Source organism: Colletotrichum jinshuiense, chromosome 6 (assembly GCF_051148585.1).
Source record: "Colletotrichum jinshuiense chromosome 6, complete sequence".
Lineage (NCBI taxonomy): Eukaryota > Fungi > Ascomycota > Sordariomycetes > Glomerellales > Glomerellaceae > Colletotrichum > Colletotrichum jinshuiense.
In genome coordinates, this window is record NC_139313.1 from 2,272,268 (window position 1) to 2,290,874 (window position 18,607).

General features: G+C 53.5%; 4 protein-coding genes across 4 annotated transcripts; 3 read left to right on the top strand and 1 right to left on the bottom strand.

The window, feature by feature from the left end:
* Window positions 1–2,788: 2,788 nt before the first annotated feature.
* On the bottom strand, window positions 2,789–5,691 carry EsH8_VI_000579 (Zn(II)2Cys6 transcription factor domain-containing protein; the record flags this gene model as incomplete). The annotated part of the gene is made up of 7 exons (XM_083271832.1): window positions 2,789–3,570; window positions 3,699–3,925; window positions 4,077–4,243; window positions 4,401–4,671; window positions 4,818–5,165; window positions 5,262–5,345; window positions 5,495–5,691. 7 exons carry the CDS (start codon window positions 5,689–5,691, stop codon window positions 2,789–2,791), a joined length of 2,076 nt encoding a protein of 691 aa, XP_083127006.1.
* Window positions 5,692–6,202: 511 nt separating this feature from the next.
* On the top strand, window positions 6,203–7,546 carry EsH8_VI_000580 (isopenicillin N synthase family dioxygenase; the record flags this gene model as incomplete). The annotated part of the gene is made up of 4 exons (XM_083271833.1): window positions 6,203–6,489; window positions 6,570–7,258; window positions 7,333–7,421; window positions 7,490–7,546. 4 exons carry the CDS (start codon window positions 6,203–6,205, stop codon window positions 7,544–7,546), a joined length of 1,122 nt encoding a protein of 373 aa, XP_083127007.1.
* A 7,092-nt stretch (window positions 7,547–14,638) lies between these two features.
* On the top strand, window positions 14,639–16,515 carry EsH8_VI_000581 (Zn(II)2Cys6 transcription factor; the record flags this gene model as incomplete). The annotated part of the gene is made up of 5 exons (XM_083271834.1): window positions 14,639–14,913; window positions 15,055–15,879; window positions 16,003–16,033; window positions 16,087–16,142; window positions 16,230–16,515. The coding sequence occupies 5 exons, from the start codon at window positions 14,639–14,641 to the stop codon at window positions 16,513–16,515; spliced, it is 1,473 nt and encodes a 490-aa protein (XP_083127008.1).
* Window positions 16,516–16,590: 75 nt separating this feature from the next.
* Window positions 16,591–17,718, top strand: EsH8_VI_000582 (uncharacterized protein; the record flags this gene model as incomplete). The annotated part of the gene is made up of 2 exons (XM_083271835.1): window positions 16,591–16,747; window positions 16,994–17,718. 2 exons carry the CDS (start codon window positions 16,591–16,593, stop codon window positions 17,716–17,718), a joined length of 882 nt encoding a protein of 293 aa, XP_083127009.1.
* Window positions 17,719–18,607: the final 889 nt, after the last annotated feature.

An 18,607-nucleotide genomic window follows, 5' to 3' on the forward strand; every position in this document is an offset into this window, starting at 1 on the left:
TTGTCAATGTCAAGAGGGAAAAGAACCTGGAGGGGGGGGGCATGCCAACGAAATGAGTATGGGCGGAAAACGCTAATCGCTCCAGGTGCAGTGTGTCTCTCACGCACCTGTGGTGTGACCCTGGGGCGACCGGGGTGGAGCCGACAGCGCCGTGGTAGGGATTTAGTGCAGGTAGTCTAGAACCATGGTCCTCTCTTGGTTCTTGATTTCTTCGGCAGCTGCGGGCTTGGGCGGCTAGGATTCTCCGCAGGGTCCAGTTATTCCAGTGGCTCATTAAACCTTAAAAGAGAGAAGCTTGACGGCAGTGGGTGCAGCCCAAAGGCCGACCCGGATGGGTCCCCCTGAACGAGAAGACAAAACCCACAACTACAGGGCCCGGCGAACTCAACCTGCCGGGCGGGGCTACGTGCCGAAGCGACGGAGCAACGAATGGACGACTGAACTCGGCGGAAGAAGAGAAAAATAAATGGCCATGTACGCCCCGAGCATCCTGCTCATTTCAAGAGTTCAGTCTCTTTACTTTTGCGACCGGCAAACTCAAACCCTATCCACCAACTCGTTACCACGGCACGTAGAGAGGTAACGGAAAACTTTCTACCAGCTCAAACCAACTTTGATACCCTTGCGACATGTGATCTGTTGTCGCTAGGTTTTTACATTCGTCATTCTCGACGGCCTTGTTGCCTTACATGATTGCTTTATGGGTTGCCTGCGCCTGGGCAACGACCTCGGAATGCCGTTGCGGGGGGCCAGGGGTACAAACAAGCTTTTCGGTGCATCAGAGACAGTGATCCGACGTTGTAGCGACTAGTGCAGGTGGCTTCCTCGAGAATGCTAACTTCGCCCCTCGTGCTTATGTGCAAAATGGTTGTAGGCGCTCCGCGAGGTCTTAACCTAGATACGTTCATCTTATTTTCCTCCTTGTTCCATCACCGCGTGTCTCGTAGGTTCTATTCGTTCGACACATAAAACGCAAACTGTTACTATCGGGGTGGGGCGCCATGGCTAAATAATCCTTGGGAAATGAACGCCCTTCCGGCGATGACATTTACATGCTCTGTTCTCAATCTCTTATCAGTAACAAGCGAGCAGGTGTACAAACATGGACTGGCAACGCAGCAAAACTGTAGATTCTTCATGGATTTCGGTATTGGTTTTCGTTCCAACGATCCAGTGAGAGCATGTTCCCTTCGGCTAGTCGTTGGCAGTAGGCATTTTGGGACGTAGATTATTCTTCCGCGGCCCCCAGTGGATGTTTCTGGCGCAGGAAACACACACCGAATTCGATCGTTGGCAAAGCCGGCTTCAAACACCAAGTTCCTCGCTTATCCCGGAGACGAGACCTGAAACCCAAGAGACGGGGGCAGCATAATACTACCTACGACCAGAGCTGGCCATGAACAATGTATGCGGCGTCCGGCAAGCCGCATTGTGCATGGGGAGGTGAGTACCAAGACGTACCCACCCACTTTGATAGCACACACATACTAGTCGAAAGCCCGACCAGAGGGAAGGCATGGCCGACAAACCGCCGCAAACGATTTTTTTTTCTTTTCTTGGTTCGGTATCCTACAGATTGAAGACAAACAAACTGCAAGGTTGCAAGCAATGGCGGGTTGGAAGGATTGGCGGTGAATAGATAAAACGGCATGTGTTATTGCCCGAATTGGCAATATCCATGTCATCATCCTCCCCCGTCCCCCGTGGCAAAAAAGGGGAGGGACTTGGCAGGCAGAGAGCAATTGGAAGGAACGACACGGAGCCCCCCCATTCACCGGCCGCACATCGAACCTGCCACTATGCTACTTGATTCCAAAAAGAAGTCGAGAAATTCACCCGACAAACAAACCAGAAAAGTCCCGGGCGTGGTTGGAGTAGTGGTTAACTCGTTGCCCTCCCATTACCCTTCGAGAGGCAGAAAGTAAGCCAGCATCCTCGCAGTTTACAGAATCCTGCTAACCCAGACAGCACTGGTTCGAACCCGGTGCCGCGCATCAAATTTTTCTTTTGCGCCTTCAATGTTTGTTTGCCCTTGCCTCGCCCCTCCATTCCAAAATGCCCATTTGTCCGTACAATTGCCCCCTTTTCGCGGCGCGCATTGGACTACTGGCCAAGCGGCACTTGACTCCTGCTGCGCAAGTGTCTTATGATAAAGTCGGTGTTTATACCACTATGAGATGTCATCGGCAAGAGTATTCTGCTTGGTCAGCACAGGTAAACAAAACCAGCCAATCGGTCGGTTAGCATCAAGATAGCGGTCCGGATAACAGAGAAACCGCTTAGTGCCGGGGATGGATGGTAGTTCTAGGTGGACCTTTATACTATACGCTTAGGGTTGCGTTATAGGATTCACAAAGTTGGATAGTTGCCAACGATTGGTCAGTACGGCTTACAAGGACTGATGATTCTACGCGGCGCAGGAAGCAGACCCGTGGCCAGCCACGGTGGCGCAAACGAACTCAAATAGGTACATCCGCTGTATAGACAGGCAATGGCGTCATGGCTACCCCCTATATACTACCAGCTTAACGAACCCGTACAACCATCGAGTTAGACGTGTCGAATAAACCGATAATGGCCGTCATATACGGAAATGCCCGGTACAAACACTGCATCCTGGAATAGTAGGCTGTTCGTTTGCTTATGTGGGCGCTGGGCGGAATTATGTACTTTTAACGCCGATACAGGAACAAAATCAAGCACCCCTTCTCCATTTCGAATTCCTTACAAAGATTGAGATTTCACCGACATGAAATCCGCAGATCGATTAAACTCCCCGGTCGCGGGATCAGAAGAACGTATGGTCCCCGAGCCCAAGGTGTCCCCCACTGAAGAAGAAATCCATCGTCTCCAATGCAAGAGACCCGTCAAACTCCGGAATCAGGGTCGCGCCTGTGAAAGATGAAGGGTGGTCATGCTGTTCCGCCGTGGCCTGCTGCTGCTGGTGTTGTTGTGTGGTCTGCGCCCAAGACGCCGGTCCTGCCTGTTGGCCCTGAACATTACGACCGCTCGGCGAGGACGCTTCCATCCTCGGCAGCACGTGGTCACCAGCAATCGCAGCCATATCCCCAGGGCACCCGTCGACCCTTGTCGCGACCTGCTTCAATGCCCTCTCTAGTCCGAACTGTATGGCCGACGGGGCGCTGTTTCCCCTGACGCCGTTGTGCTTCTGCGCCGCGCGGAGCAGCTCCAGCACCTCGCGGTCCGAGGACCCGATGCCCAGCGGCTTCTGCTCGTACTTTGAGATTATAAGCATTGCGTACGCCACACACAGGCGGTGGAACTCTGGGAGCTCCTCCGCGCGCGACGCGGGCATGTCGACGAAGGCTCTTATGACGTCTGTCGCAAAGGTGCTGACGCGCGCCTGTGTCATGTCCGGAGGGCCCTGAGAACCCTGAGAGTGGCCACTGTTGTTTGTATTGTTCATCGAAGAGTCTACTGGGTTAAGCCTCGGCGAACTCAGCAGGGAGCCCTGGTCTGATGTGGCTTGGTCATGTTCGAGTGAACGCCGGGCGAGGATCAGCCATGCGATTGAGTAGCTTATCCTCAGGGTCGAGGCGGCAGGGAGTTCTGTACAAATGACGTGTCAGCAAGCGGATTTGGTATCTTTGCAGGGATTATTCGAAGCCCAATGCATGGGATGGCGATTTGTCTCCTCATTCATATGTTAAAGTGGGCGGGTTGTCGTTCGAACGTACCGAACAAATAATTCCATCTCGACTTCCACGCTGAAAGCTCTTCGCACGCACCATCGCTTCCTAGATACGACCTCTGCGAGAACTTGTCCTGTAGTATTAGGTATAATACAATCTCGGCATACACCATGGCATCCCGCATCGTCACCTCCTCGAACTTGAGGAGGAGTTTGCACTGCTGGAGATATGCGGCCGGTACGGTTGCTGGTCGACTAGTAGTCGCCGCCCAACTGCACAATAGTCGACGTCAGTAACATCATCATATTGTATTGTGCCAGATGATACAGCACAAATGGTCTATCCGGCCCCTCCTATTTCATAGTTTTCCACTTCTCTCCAAGGTGATTATGAACGGACGCAAAAAGTTGGAGTGCGGCTTACTGGAGATTTACCAAGCATGTATTGGCCCAAAGTCGCATGACCCTTTGGTCTTCCTCGGTAGCCGTGCCGGATTTTGTCCTCGACAATATATCCGAGAAATTGATGCTCAGCATCGCCTGCTGCGCGCAATGCCCGCTTATCAACCAACTGTCGATATATTCGGGTCCCTGCTGCCATTGTGTCAGAAATGTCCTGCAAGCTGTACAAAGCCAACATCCCAGAACCCCAATTGTCATAGTTGACAACGCAGGTTCTGCTGACTCATTAACTCCTCCCAGTTCCTCGATCTGACCCTATTTAATGGTGCAGTGCGTCTGTACTTACCGATGGCGCCGAAGCCCACAGGCTCATGATTAAGATACCCATCAATTCCTCGAGAGGCAGTGGACTCGCAATCATCAACTGACCCATCTGCAGCCGCACATGCTCGAATACGCGCCGGTGCAGTACCGATGAGCTATGCTCGGTGAACCTCATCGCATGAAGACAGCAAACGTCGTGTAAGAATGGCGAGGCATGCCGGAGGTCTCGGTTCCTGGGAGCGAGGTCGACCTCGGTGTTGATGAGCAGTGTATGCCGCCTCCGGTGGACGAATCTGCGTGGCATATTAGCGCGTACGATCTTTCTATTCCGGGACCACGCTGGGGAGTTTCTATTTCCTCTCGTTTGTCTCCTCTTACCACTTTCCTTTACGGCGAAGGGCAATTTGGACGGGGGAGACTTCAGGTGTACATGACTTACTCAGGTACCAAATCGCGAGCCAACTTCTCGTCCAATATTCCGACAGAGACAATATCGGCCTGAACGTCAAACGTCCTTCGATACCCTCCACTCAGCTGGCTCCCGACTTTCCGCACAACCTCGGCCGGGGATGAGTAGACGTGTCGGTCTGCCGGCTCGACTTCTTCGTTTCTTGACGCTTTGGCAGCGCCATTCTCTTCGTTGCCGTTTTTATCTGCGGGTTGTGGCTGTTGCTGCCGCTCCTGTCGCCCCGTTGCGAGAGTCCGTCTAACATCGGGGCGGCTTCCCGATGCCAGCATCTGTACCGTCGCCTTGAGATCGGCTATTGACGCCTCTATGCTTCGAAATCTACCAGCAGCCCGAATTCAGTATTTATGGATGGTTATGAAAAAATAAAGGAGAAAGCCAAGCTAAAAGTGAATTGTAACCCGGAAGTGAATTTACCTTCCCTCCACATCGGGCTTAACCGGCGTCTCGCGCGACGAGACCGAATGCGTATCGCCACTGTCGTTCCACGTACAAGTGATCCTATTTAACTTAGTAAATTATGCCTTTTTTTTTTCTCTCCCCTTTTTTTCCCCATTGCCAAAATAGCCAGTTCAGTCCGGGCCCAAACTGGTTGGTCTTCTATGCAGCAACAGACACAGATGCTGGGCAACAGTCATGGACGAACGCACCTGAGCGAGCGGCAACGCGCACACGCCTCCGACTCATCGTCAAGCTCGCACCGGCACTTCTGCCTACGACACGTATCGCACGAGAGGATGCGCCGCTTCCTCTTCCGGCTCGAATCCTCCTTGCCTGCTCCATCCCGGCGGCTTTCGTCGCTCAGCCTACGGCGGCGGACGTTCGGCGAGTCCACTTGATTGTACATCCTGCCGAATCATTCGCCGTTGGCCAGGTCAATACAACTCGCGTGCTGGGGTAGACGTCTTGAAGCGTCGTCCCACACGTACGTGGTTGTTCGCAGTGGAAACGGGGGGGGCGGTGTTGCAGAGGTGTCGGACGAAACAGGAGATAGGCGGAGTTCTTCAGCTCCTTATCTGTTGGCGAAGAACCCCGCATGCTGAAATGAGGGTGGGTGGGGCGGGAGATAGCCGGATATCGACGGGCCGTCAACCAAGATAGGACGTCCCTAATCTCACCCTTTGACTGCACTCGGACTTTGGCGGTACAGCGGCAAGGGAAGCATGTTTGTGTAACGTTGGCTTCTAGTATAAATGTTTTATATACAGTGTGGTTTTGTGTTAAGGTCCTACGTAAATATACCAAGCGTGTGCTCAAAACGCAACAAAACACATTCATAACCGTTTGCTTAGAATACCAGTCTTTTCGACTCGAAAGAAAAAGACCAACTCACCCCGTCAATTTTAGTCACCCAGAATATGGCCACCATGACCGCAACGGAAACCGTGCCAGCCGGCAAAAGGAAGGTCTTCCTGAACAGCTATGATGGTATGACTTACAGACTCGTGTCTACCAACCCGCCACGTGACTGCACGCCGGACGAGATCCCCATTGTCGACCTCGACGGGATATACGGCGACCTCGATGCCCGAAGGTCCGTCGCGCGGGACATCTTGCATGCGGCAAAGACGAGCGGGTTCTTCTATATAAAAAACCACGGCATCCCCAAACATGTGACCGAAGCTGCTCATCAGAAGGGCATCGAGTAAGTTTCTCTGGCGAGAGTTATCCCGGAGCTGGCGGTCCGACATATTGATAGGACCCCCAAGGCTCACTCGACGATAGGTTTTTCAGACTGCCGGAGCAGGAAAAGCGAAAGCTGACCTCGACCACCTCTGCATACGGGTACTGCGGCTTCCGGGAGCGGCAGGCCAACCCGGCCGACACAAAGGACAGGAAAGAGGCCTTCATGTGCCACTATGAGCCCGAGTTTGACCCTCTGTACGAGGACCGCCTCGACCAAGTTCCCGCCCATGTCAGGCAGCACCTCCCCAAGGAGGACTTCGTGTGGACCGACGACGGAGACGCCGTCGTCCTCCCCGACTTCAAATCCGCCGTCCTGTCCCATTGGCGCGCCTGCCTTGCGCTCTCGCGCCGCCTGATCCGCGTCATCGCCCTAGCCCTCGACCTCCCGGAGGACCACTTCGACCACATGACGACCTACCCCGGCGGCGATTTCGCGATAAATTTTTACCCCGGCCACGGCGACGAGCCCGTCCAAGACCCGGACGAGGTCGGTGTCGGCGCGCACACGGACCTGCAGATCTTGACCCTTCTTTGGCAGGACGGTCACAGGGGGTTACAGGTGCTCAACAGTGCGGGGGAGTGGATGTGGGCGCCGCCGATCAGCGGCACTTTCGTCGTCAACATTGGCGACTTCTTCATGCGCATGACAAACGACCGGCTCAGATCGACGGTGCACCGGGTCGTGCAGCACGGCAAGGAGGACAGGCTCTCGATGCCCTTCTTTTTTGGTAAGGGGCGCGTTCCCGTCCAGCAACCGTGCATATGCTCTCTCAGCTAACCTAGCCCGTCTTGCCATGAACAGGTTTAAACTTCGACCAGGAGGTCGGCGTTCTCCCGACTTGCGTGGACGAGAATAACCCAGCAAAATATGGGCCTGTGACGTGCGGTGAGGTGAGTATTTCGGCATCTAGCCGAGAAAACCGTAGAGCCGATGTGATGTTCTAACGTCGGATCAACAGCTTATCGCGAAGCGCCTGGCCCAAGCGGACATCACTCCACAGCAAATTACGTCGTAAAAAGATGCCTCGGAGATCTGACATCGCCAGGATAGTCGGATGACATGGACTCTGGTCCGGGATATTAACCAGCCGTTGTCATTCACATACACTTGCGCTGTTGACCGAAGGAGCTGAAGGAAGGTAAGTCCCCTTATGGGAAAACCAAGCCCAAGGGGCTTTGACCGACCCGATCGCTCTTGGCCAAAACTGTCGATGAACGAGCTAGCTGTATGGGCACCTGGGCTCGCGACTAGTGGGTTGGATTTGGATGGCTCCCCGAACCTAAGGCTGCCCCTAATTATAGAGAGATCTTCAGTATCAGAAACTCCAATTCTTAGTTGCAAGTCATCATCCGCGTATATGGCCCACATAGATTGCAACATTGTGAAAGACGAGGTTGTAATACTCCCACCATGGCAAGAGATACGCGCCTACTGGCATGCGGAAGGGGTAGGGAGACACCAAACAACCAGGCTTCCCGGCAGAGAAGGCTGGGCATTTCGAAGGCCGCTCCCCGCCATGGCTTTCGGTCGGGAAGGGTAATATTGACTCCTCGCGCCTTGTAAAGAGGAATCCATGCGAGGAATTCGAATCCGCCCACAGCCCCATGTCGCTTGACCCGCCATGGCCTGCTCGCAGTGAACTGGTCCGAGATGGCCTTTAGCGCTACATGGTAACGAGTGATGGTGTGGCACGGGGAGTTACTTCGGGCGCAACCGCGCGACCGGAACGTTGCAATGGGTTTACAGAAGACTGAGACCTCCCGCCCAAGCAACCGGATATTTCTCGAGTCATTTTGAAGAACTCGGTATATTAGCTGCGCACGCCAGAAAGGAAGGATAAATAAATGAATAAACAAAAAGGGGGGATCACCGTGCGTTTCGTGCTGTTCCCCGAAAGATGCCCGTGTCGTCAATTGGAGACGAATTTTCTTAGTAAAAGGCCCTTCATGACTGGTTCTAGACGGGTGCTGTTATCAGGCGTGCCAGGCTGCGATGTGCCAACACCGTCGCTGGCCTCTCTGCCGACACCAAGTATCCGGCGTCTCGCTTCGGAAGATACACCCGCAACACGAGGTACAGTGCCTGACTTGGGTACGTTCGTTGTCGGCAATTAATGCCCAAGGAATGCGCTTCGAGCTTTGACGGAAGCAGCATGCCTGGCCAGGATGAAATATGATGCTATTATGTATATCATACGTGCCCTTTTAGTCCATGTAAGTTGCGTTAGTATCATAGAATGAAGCCGTCAACATCTTGACCGTTCCCAGCATTCAGCAAGGTGACTATCAGATCTCTCAGGCCGGCTTGTGCATCGGATGCCTCGTGTGGTACAATACCCTCAGTTGAGCTGAGAAGGAGGGAGATAAAGCGAGAGAAGCGAGAGAGAGACACACACAGCGACAGAGAGAGCGAGCCTCAATTGATGCACGATATCAGAGCATAATCTCATCCTGTCTTCCTCAGCCATCCTCGGGTATCTTTTGGCGGCTCCTGGAGAATCCCGCGACCTAAGCGACGTGCTTCCCGCATTAAACGCACCGCAACCCAGCATGTGCATGTACTCGCTGTCTAATCGTACGATGATAAGGACAAGACGACGGGAAATTGTGCAAATGGTCCGCTCATCGAAGTGTTTTGTCATAGCTGACCCCTCGAGGAGCGGTCGAGCCTATTAGTAGCCACGCTATCGGAGTCGTGCCAAGTCATGCGAGGGCCTTTTGGCCTATCCCCTTGACGGCCAGCGCTACGTCTACTAGTGCCCGACGTAACGACGAATCATGGCTTCTAATAATTCTGCCCGGGATGCCAGACGTAGAGGGCAGCCTAGATACGCACGCTACAAGCCAACGTGTGGCTGCCAGGGATGGCCTTGGTCGGCAGGGTTGTGTTGGAGTACGGCTTGAAGACAGCAAGATCGCTGCTGCGATGCAAGAGGCCATCCAATACTATACGATCTGTGGATAGGACGTAGATCTGTTGTTTGAAGGCCGCCATCCTCCCCCGCTTCTCGCATTAGCAGTTGTTCACTTGCCGGCTTGCACGTAACCGCGCAAGAGATACGGCATACGTCGACACCAGCATGTCCAGCTAGCGTATATTTTTCGGTTTAGGATGGCTGGGAGTGACCACATTTCGGCTCCGATATACCCTTTGAAGTACCTTGTCACGGCAAGCGGGCGACTGATGGTGCCAGGGGTAAAATTTTCACCATGAACTGACTGTCTGGGTCTATTCATACCGCAGCATCACTGCCGAGGCGAAGTATGCACGACCCAGAGAAGGTGGAACACAAGACAGGTCCTGCAGCGAGGGGTGCACAAGAGGGTCCAGGGAGATGATAAGCGGCGCTGGTTGGATGGCGATTAGCGCTGACATACGCATGTGACATGCTTGGCCGGGGAAGGACGGTATCGTTGGTTTGTTTGTGCAAAATGGCGAAATGGCAGCAGCGATTTATAATGACGTTTTCGCAGGCTGGGCTGGGCGGGAGGAAGGGGGCTCGGTCCTTGTTCGGTCCTGCGGTCCGATGACTGGCGTGACACCCGACAGCCAACTCGGAAGCAGTGACCGCCTGGCCATGCTGGGGGCAGCCGATGGGCGGAGAGGTACCGCCCCCAACCGGAGTGAACTCCGCAGCGGGGTCTTCAGAGTCCAGAACAAGGGACGACTCTCATGTGTGGCTGGCAGCCGACAAGAGGCTTCCGACAAGTACAACACTGATGGGGAGGTGGGAGAATGTTCTTGGCTAACCGAGAGATTTGTGGTCGATGGCATTGAAGAGCCGGAGATGGTTTGTCCGTCAGATCAGCTCGCTTGCCAGAGGGTCGGAGAGTGTCTATCCGTCTGTGTACGCTTCTACTTGTGTACTAAGTTTGAACATGAACCCCATCTCGAATTCGGAGCTAGCAGTCTGGATCTGTTTCGATTGTGGTCTTTGAGTCTGCCCGGTCACCATAGAGGCAAGACATATATCCTTACTGCAAGTGGTGAGTTCCTCCACTGAAGTACAAACCTCCCAGACGGCGAGATGGTCATCCGGGTGCAAAACCCCCGTCAAGCTCGAAAATCGACGAGGATTGACAACTGCCGGCGGGCCATGGCCATTAATGACTGGCCTCGCGATGCCAGGGCTGAGATCTGAATACCCGAGACAAGCGAGCTCTGTCCGTCTTCTCCTCGCCAGCGGAGAACATGGGTTTCGCCCAGGCGGTCATCCTAGCTTGATATGGGGCCGGGGCCAGGGATGGTGCGAGATGCTTGCAGTTGGGAAAAGCAAACACCCGAGACAAAGCAGCTCGCAACCTGGAAATAAGGCATGACTATCTTGTTTTGACGCCACTTCACCTTGATATTTGGTGACTTGATCGGAGCGGCGGTGGCAGGAAAGAGGAAACAAGGTTGCAGAGATGCAATGGCCCCGTTACCCTGCAAAGAAAGCCTCGTTTATTATCAATAGTGTGGGATGGAACCTCTGGATAACAGGTGCTGCACTGGTTGTTCGATGCAGTGAAATACACGAGGTGCGAGTACGGTGCTGTTCGATACTTGAAGGAGCTATCCACGGAACGCACTATAGGTCCCCCGTCTTGGCCCTCCGGCCTCCGAAGAACTGAATAACGTTCTGGAATCCAGGGCATTTTACGAGTCGGCCTGGACCTTCCCCGATTGTGTAAACAAGTGGGGTGCGGTGTACCGCATAGGGAAGTACATTTCTCACCATGTAAGTGAGTATATCTGTATGCATTCACGAATTTCGCTCGTCTCCACGGGCGGATGGATACCTTCCCTAAGAGCGTTGGTGTACGGTAGTAGTGTGGACACACGGATTCGTCGTCGTAATCAGTAGCAGGCATGAGGTTTGCAACTCAAGCCAAGCATCTCCGATCTGAAATCTCCTCTCAGGGTTGAGGCAATTGGACTAGGAGCATTGGGCAAGGTGTCCGTGATGTGAGTTGCCAAGAACCTCACACCAACGAAACACCAAAGAGCTGTCACTGGATGCGCTTGGCGAAGCAGACAAGAAGCGCAGCCCGGAAGAGGTGAGGGAGAGATCTGGATCGGATCCAGTTCAGATGCAATGGTCCCCTGGACACATCCACCTGTAACGTAACTTTATCGCACCCCCACCACATGCAATTTCTGACCAATCAAAATAAACTGTTGCCGTGTCCCCTGCTCACCGAAATCCACCATGAAATGGGGGTAGCGCCCGAGCAAGGTTTCGGCTCAACCGCCCCCCCATCGCCTGCCTACACTACATCGTACTTCATCCAACCACCTACACCCGCATTGTGCTAAAGAGAATGCAACGGCGGTAGAAGAAATGGTTCTTTAGAGATAGAGTCGAGTAAGGTGAGATGAGACAAGGCAGGTAGGTGTTTACATTCCCTCCCTCCCTGCAGCATCGAGAAGCGAGGTGACGTACCGGGAAACAACCCCCGAAACAGAGGTTGGCCAACTGCGCTACCGTCGGTTGGTCGATTAGATCTAAAGGAAAACTACTCATGGAATCCCCACAACCATCGCCTGGCTGTCTTTGATTCTTGGCAGACCATACAGTCTTCTGCTTCTTGTCTTGGTAGGGCTTGTGACCCTTCCGTGACTAACAAAGACAAGCACTGTACGCACCTCACGCGTAAGCTACCCGCGGAAAAACAAAAGACGGTCTACTAATGCCCCCCTCATTGACCGAGGTGGGAAAATGGGCGAAATGGGTAAAGGATTCCGGACCAACTAGGAGACGCTGTGATAAAAAGACAGGGGGGAGGGGGGGTTGCTCTCCTCCGACCCGCCATTCATCTCAGCTAAACCCCAGCAGATGTTCGTTCGTTGTCGACCTCGATCAATTTTTGTCCTGTTTGTCTCTCCTCCAAGTTTATTCAACTTGGGGAAACACATACGTCATGGGGTGCTGTGCTGCCGACTTCTTACACCCAAGAACACACCATGACGCCGCGAGACACGGGACGTGGTTGGATCTGCATCCTGCTCTAGCGAGCTCATCCAAAAGTCACAGCGCCAAGTCATGGTCTGTTTCTTGTTAGAACGGCAGACGGCAGACTGTCTCACGCTATATTTCGTCTCCAGGAAGCAGGGATGAATGAATCAGTGACTAACATACTTGAAGAGACTCAACGTGCATCAGATAATCATCTGGTTGTCGGAGGGTACATCCTGTTTCCGTACCAATGCCCCCCCCAAATCGGCTCCGACCATATGGGTGCTTCTGGTGAAAAGTGGGCTATGTATCGCTACTACTTACAGACGCGAAGAGATGCCTGCAGCTTGGTTACAGAGCACGGCAGTCATCTACCAGAGGAAAATTGATCAGACATGGCGAGCGATCTGACTGGCAAGTAGCAATGAGACAGACCTGGATCGGTATCCCTCCCCTCCAGACCATCATTACCCTGGTTAGAGGAGCTGGGGACAATAACATCCAACGTACTAGGTACACTCAACCAGCACTGGCTGGCGCGCGCCGCCAAGCGGTGGGGTGTGATGCAGAGGAAGAACGGAGCGGAGCGGTCACCAAGGGAGGAGCAATCCTGTGTCACCCATGCCTCACCTCAGCTCATCTGCCTTGCCTCCATCCTCAAGCCTGGGCTCAAGTAAAGCCATGTCTGGGTTAGGCCTGGTGACTCAAAGCGGGCTGGACGAGGGTGGCAGCCACTGGCGCTCTCTTCCTCCCACATATCATGAGTCCGATGCATCGCTTCACACCGCATGTAATCGTGCCGAACCACATCCTGCTGTTGTGTCACCTCCCTCGCCTTAACTCTGATTGGGGAGGGTGGTGGGCCAAGCATTTGCCGAGCCAAGAAAGCCATCTGCCAGCTCTTTTACTGAGTTGCGATTCCCACCTGCAATTGCATGTCAAGTTGTTGATGCACAACAAAATTACCACGGCCACGGCTGTCATTGCTCTGCGGATGTGCCCTTGGAACACACACACATACCCTTTTCGCAGTCGCCGACTTCTATGCTTGGTAGGTTGCCAATTTAGTTACGGTTCCGCCATCTAGGCCTCCCGACCCAGACGGCGCTACACGTCGTATCTGGGCGTTTTGGCGGGGGCAGTTCCTCGATACTTCTGCCCTGCCGTCGCTTTTTCGGTGCCTGCCGGTGATGTTGACGCCGATGCTGGTGCTAATGCGGAGGCTAGTGCTCTTCTGCTTCCACTTCACCTCTGCCTTGCCCAATTATCGGAATCGGAGCTGCCTCCGAATTCCGTAGCCTTGCCGCCACATCTGTCTTCCCACATCTCCTTCGCTTGCCCTCCAGTTTGTTCTTGCGGGGGGGAAAAGCCAGACACACTCCACTCGGCTTTTTGCTAGTAATATCTAAGAATCGCCAAAGAACGATTGCCGGCAGCGTCCTCCCATGTGTTTCCTAAGGCCGCCCGCAACATCTCCAGGTCAGGCCCCTCCTCCCCCCCCCGTTCACGGCAAAAAACAAACGCCAAACGCACGGCATGCGCTCCGGATAGCAGGGTTCCGTACCCCCGCCCACCGTGCCGTTTCTCCTGCTCGAAAATACGGTGGCCGGTTCCGCATCTCCTTCCTCCAACCCACATATTGCCGAGGAAGCGAGCTTGCTACATACTATAAGAGACCGAAGCCCAGCCAGCTCGACCAGAGAGGCGCGCCCCCAAACACCCTTGATCAGCTCAGTTCCCGACTCGACGCCCAATACCGAACCTCATCCTCGTCGCAGGTGCGAATGACCCCTGGTCCTGAGCCACTCTCACTCGCCTTCCTGGCCGCTCCTTCCCCGCCACTAGGGTTTTGCAGTCCCGGCGACCCTGGCTTGGGCCTCTTGTCCCGGCCTGGACAATACAACCCTCTCGCCTCTTTTCTCTGCCTAGCATGTAACGTCTTTACCTCAACATCAATTCCAGATTCCATCGAATGATGCGAATGTCTGGATCTGACCACCATCTCGAGCCCTTCACTATTAGGTGAACCATGAACGTCGAAACTCCACCTGCAGCCTCGAGCTCTGTGGGGCCGACGCCAGGCAAGCAGTCGACTCAAAGAAAGGAACGCGGCTCCATCGCACACCAAGTAAGTTTGATTCTGTGCTGTTTCCCTTGTGCCATTTCGCCATGTTTCGCTTCATCTCTGTACGGGATTCGGGGCCAGATCCACTGGGCGGGGCGATGACAGCCCACTGCCCTAACCTACCGGTGCTGGATGCCATTGATCATCCCTTCATGTTCCTCAGGCAACCTTCGGTTCGGCTCGGCTGCAATCTGACATCTAGACAGGCTTGCGAAGCCTGCCGCGGCAGAAAGCAGAAGTGCGATGAGGGATTGCCGAAGTGTGGCTATTGCACAAAGGCCAAAGTCGCCTGCGTATACAGAGAAACCCAGCCGACAAAGTACGTCTACTCCCCTATCCACATGTTCCGCTCATACGGCCGATCCGCCCTTAGCAGACTCTTGCTACCAGGATTCAGACGGTTCCAGTCGAGCCCTAGGTCTATTCGTAAGCTGCTCGTTAACGTACAAGCTTGGTGCAGGAAGGACAAGACATTGGTCGAGATACTCGACATTGTGACCAATATCCATCAGCAAACCAGTCATATCCCGGATATTTACAACAAGCTCCAGAATATACGAGCTGGTATTCCGCCCTCTCTTAGTAGCGAAAGCAGCAGTAGTGGAGTACCGTCAATGGCCACTCTCCGGTCTTCAGGTCAGCCTGGCCCGATACCGCAACAGCAAGAAACGTACCGTCACGCGTCCGCTATACATAAAATGATGGCCTGGCCCGCGGTGCGGCGAGCCCTTGAAGACTTCCAGCACGAGATGCCCGACCTCCAAACTATCTTCTGGGGGTCAGACTTTCGGCCCGAGACTTTGGGACAGCAAGGCCACGACCAGCGCCTTCCGCGAGGGGGGATAGAATCCATAACCATAAGAGAGCGAGTAGAGCTTGGTATTCCTCGGGATAACATGGAGCCAATTCAACTGATGGATGTGGACTATGGTCAACTCGAATTCCGCGCCAGGGTGTATTTCAACACCTTCAATCGGATCCACCCTGTAATAGACCGTCAGTCCTTTATGGAAGAGGTCTTCCCAGCGGTGCTCAGCAGCAGGTTCGAGGAGAATGCGGCTTCTACCTTGGTATGTCTGGTATTGGCACTCGGTGAGGTTGCTCTTGCCGAGGCACAATATCCTTCTGCGGTCTTCCAGGGCCAGCCAGTCGGACTAAGCGGGATCGCAGGAGCACTGGGAGACCGGCCACCAGGTCTTGTATTTTTCAACGAGGCCAGGCGGCGTATTGGGTTTTCTATGACGGGGTGCGACTTGGAGAACATACAAATGTACATCTTGGCAGGGTAAGTTTGGCCCTCAAATGGTGGAATTTACAGAGCCGGGCCCGAGCCCGGGCCCGGCCTTGGTGCGCAGTGCGATACGATGCGAGTGCTATATTAACTGGGACTCGGCTTGCCACGTGACAGGCTGTATTATGGGAGCTGTTTTCGACACATGGTGGGTAGTGGGAGAAGAGGAGTGTTCCGGGTGCTTGGCTAAATTCTGGGCAGGAGTTCTGGAGAATGACCATATCGGCGTCCTTGGCTTGCCACGCATTGATTTCCAGGTAAGATTATTTCCAATGCCACTCGGTAGCCGGCCAAGGCTTGATGCTTACCGGTCGATGGAGCCGGTGAGCTGATGGAATCTGCAGCAACTCTGCCGAAATTCGCTCCACCCGCGGCGATCAGGTCCGCCGGGCTTCTTGGCATTGCCTTATGATTGAAACGTACGTACGTCCCGAATTCGTCTTCGATAAAAAAACCAAAAATAACAAAAGAGCCCCTGCCTATTCCCCTACTATCCCCCTCGATTATCCAGAACTGCCATCTTGTCCCTATTTGCCGGTCAGCTCATCTGCCGACCGCGAGAGAGTGTTGAACGTTCAAGCTCCTGCGCCTAGAGCATATCCCTCATGCCCCCAAGAACTGGTTTTCTAACTGGTGCTTTGGTGCAGAGAACTCAATCTAGAGCTTGAGTTGCCCGTGACTGGTCTCCAAAAGTTGAAGGCCGGTATGCATATCCCCAAGTTTCATCAATATAATGCAACCAACAATGAGATGCTTCGTGAGCAGATATTCAACGATACCATGTCTCAATACCGAGAGATATTCATCTATAAAATGTCTCTTCAGAGCCTAGCAGTCAAGATTCACAACGGGCTAAGCCAAGGTCAGTATCTCCCGCCACGCTCAGGAGCCCCTCACTTCTTCTCATTGATCGATCTCGCTTGCACAATCCGGCAGTCCGTCATGCAATCTCGCCTTCCACTTGCTTTCAATTTTGTCCTATCCCTGCCTTTTCCTACCCTCAACTCACGCATTCGAGGTGATTTCCAGATGAGCACATGTGCAATGAGTAACATCTCGAAATGTTGCATCGTGTGGTACCCCTGCTGACGGTTTGTGTCTACAACAGTTACCGAATGCCCTCCCTCTATCCCGGGTCGGGCATTCCCTGAAATGGACAGCTCCCGTGTTGCGGCCGTTGTCGATGAGCTGATGAAGCAGCTTGACCAGTGGCACAACTCTTTACCGGATGGCCTGGTGTGGGACAGACACAACCACTCCGTCGTGTACCAAGCGCTCGAACTCGAAGCCAACGCCCAGCAGTTCTATGCTCCGAGTATGTACGCAACCGAACCCATGGATGAGATGCAGTCCACGTCCATTTCCGAGTTCATTGTCCCTAATTCCGACTATCCTCATTCGAACGATGTGCTTCATGCCCTTTTACGCACTCGGTACTATCACCTCGAATACCTTCTCTACCGACCTTTTGTCTACAAGGTGCTCCACGAGCCAGAAAAGCTCGTCGAGGAAGATTTCGTAGCGACGGCAAAATGCCTCCAGGCCTGTCTTTTATGGCCCATTATCCTCCCGCCGGTCTCTCGTAACAAACGACTAGTCCCTTGCCTCTACCTTTGGTCGCAAAACATACTGGGCGTGCTCGTCATCCTGCACTTGTCCACCAAAAACATGACGCTCTACCAAGCCCGAAATAGGTGTGGTCCGGAATTCGAGCTTCAAGCGAAGATGACGGTCGAAATGGGTCTTGCTTGGATCCGAGATCTGAAAGATTCTGATAGATGTGCGCAATGGTGCTGGACCATTCTCAAAGGTTTATATCGACTTGATGCCTGAAAATAAGCAGCTTCAAGCGAGACTCATTAGATCACTTGGCGCTTTATCAAGTGTCATGGCCCGTCAATCATCGGAAGCGGCCTTTGGACTAGGAGCAACTGGCACGATTCCCAGTGACCGCTTCGGGGCGATATAGAATGCGCGTTTTGTGGAAATCTTATTCACTGGACAAGCATGGCTAGGGGTTGAGCATCAAGCCTTTGAGGAGTATTTCGGATCATATAGACGGCGTTACGGTTTCAAATTATAATCGCATCATGTTGCACTGGCTGTGGGGGTGGATGAATGGGACGGGAGAGTGTAACTGACGGAATCCACCGGCAGCGGGGTGCGGCAGCGGGAGGAAACAATCCTGGAGCTGTCAATCTATTCGGCATCCGAGTTTCGACGTATCAGCAAGAGGATTCCATCCAAGCCAACCACTGATGACAGGACCACACTTCAAACCACACCTTGTGATGTGCTTGCTCATGAAGTCGGGGCGCCAAAATAGGCCATGTCGAACTGTCTGGGATAGGCATTCCTCGCAGTAGCTGTCACTGTCGACGATAACCTCACTTGTGTTAGGAACCACAAACTGAAACATGCCAGAGATAAATTCTTGCTGATTCTCCTACTTACACATCTCGCTTGCCAGGCCGAGGAGGCGATGATATCGTGACGTTGGATTACTGCATGTAGCAACTATGCAGATGAGTACAACTCGCTTTTCAACTCTGGTAAGACGGCAGGTTGCAGAAAGAAAGGCCCGGGCCTCAAGGGGAAAGAGTTGCTCACGTTTGCAAAGATGAACATCTACTACGATGTCTGTTGGTACTGTCCGCTGTTGAGCATCGACTACACCTAGGTCACTGTGCGGATCATGGGGCTTTTTGCGGCAATCGAGAGG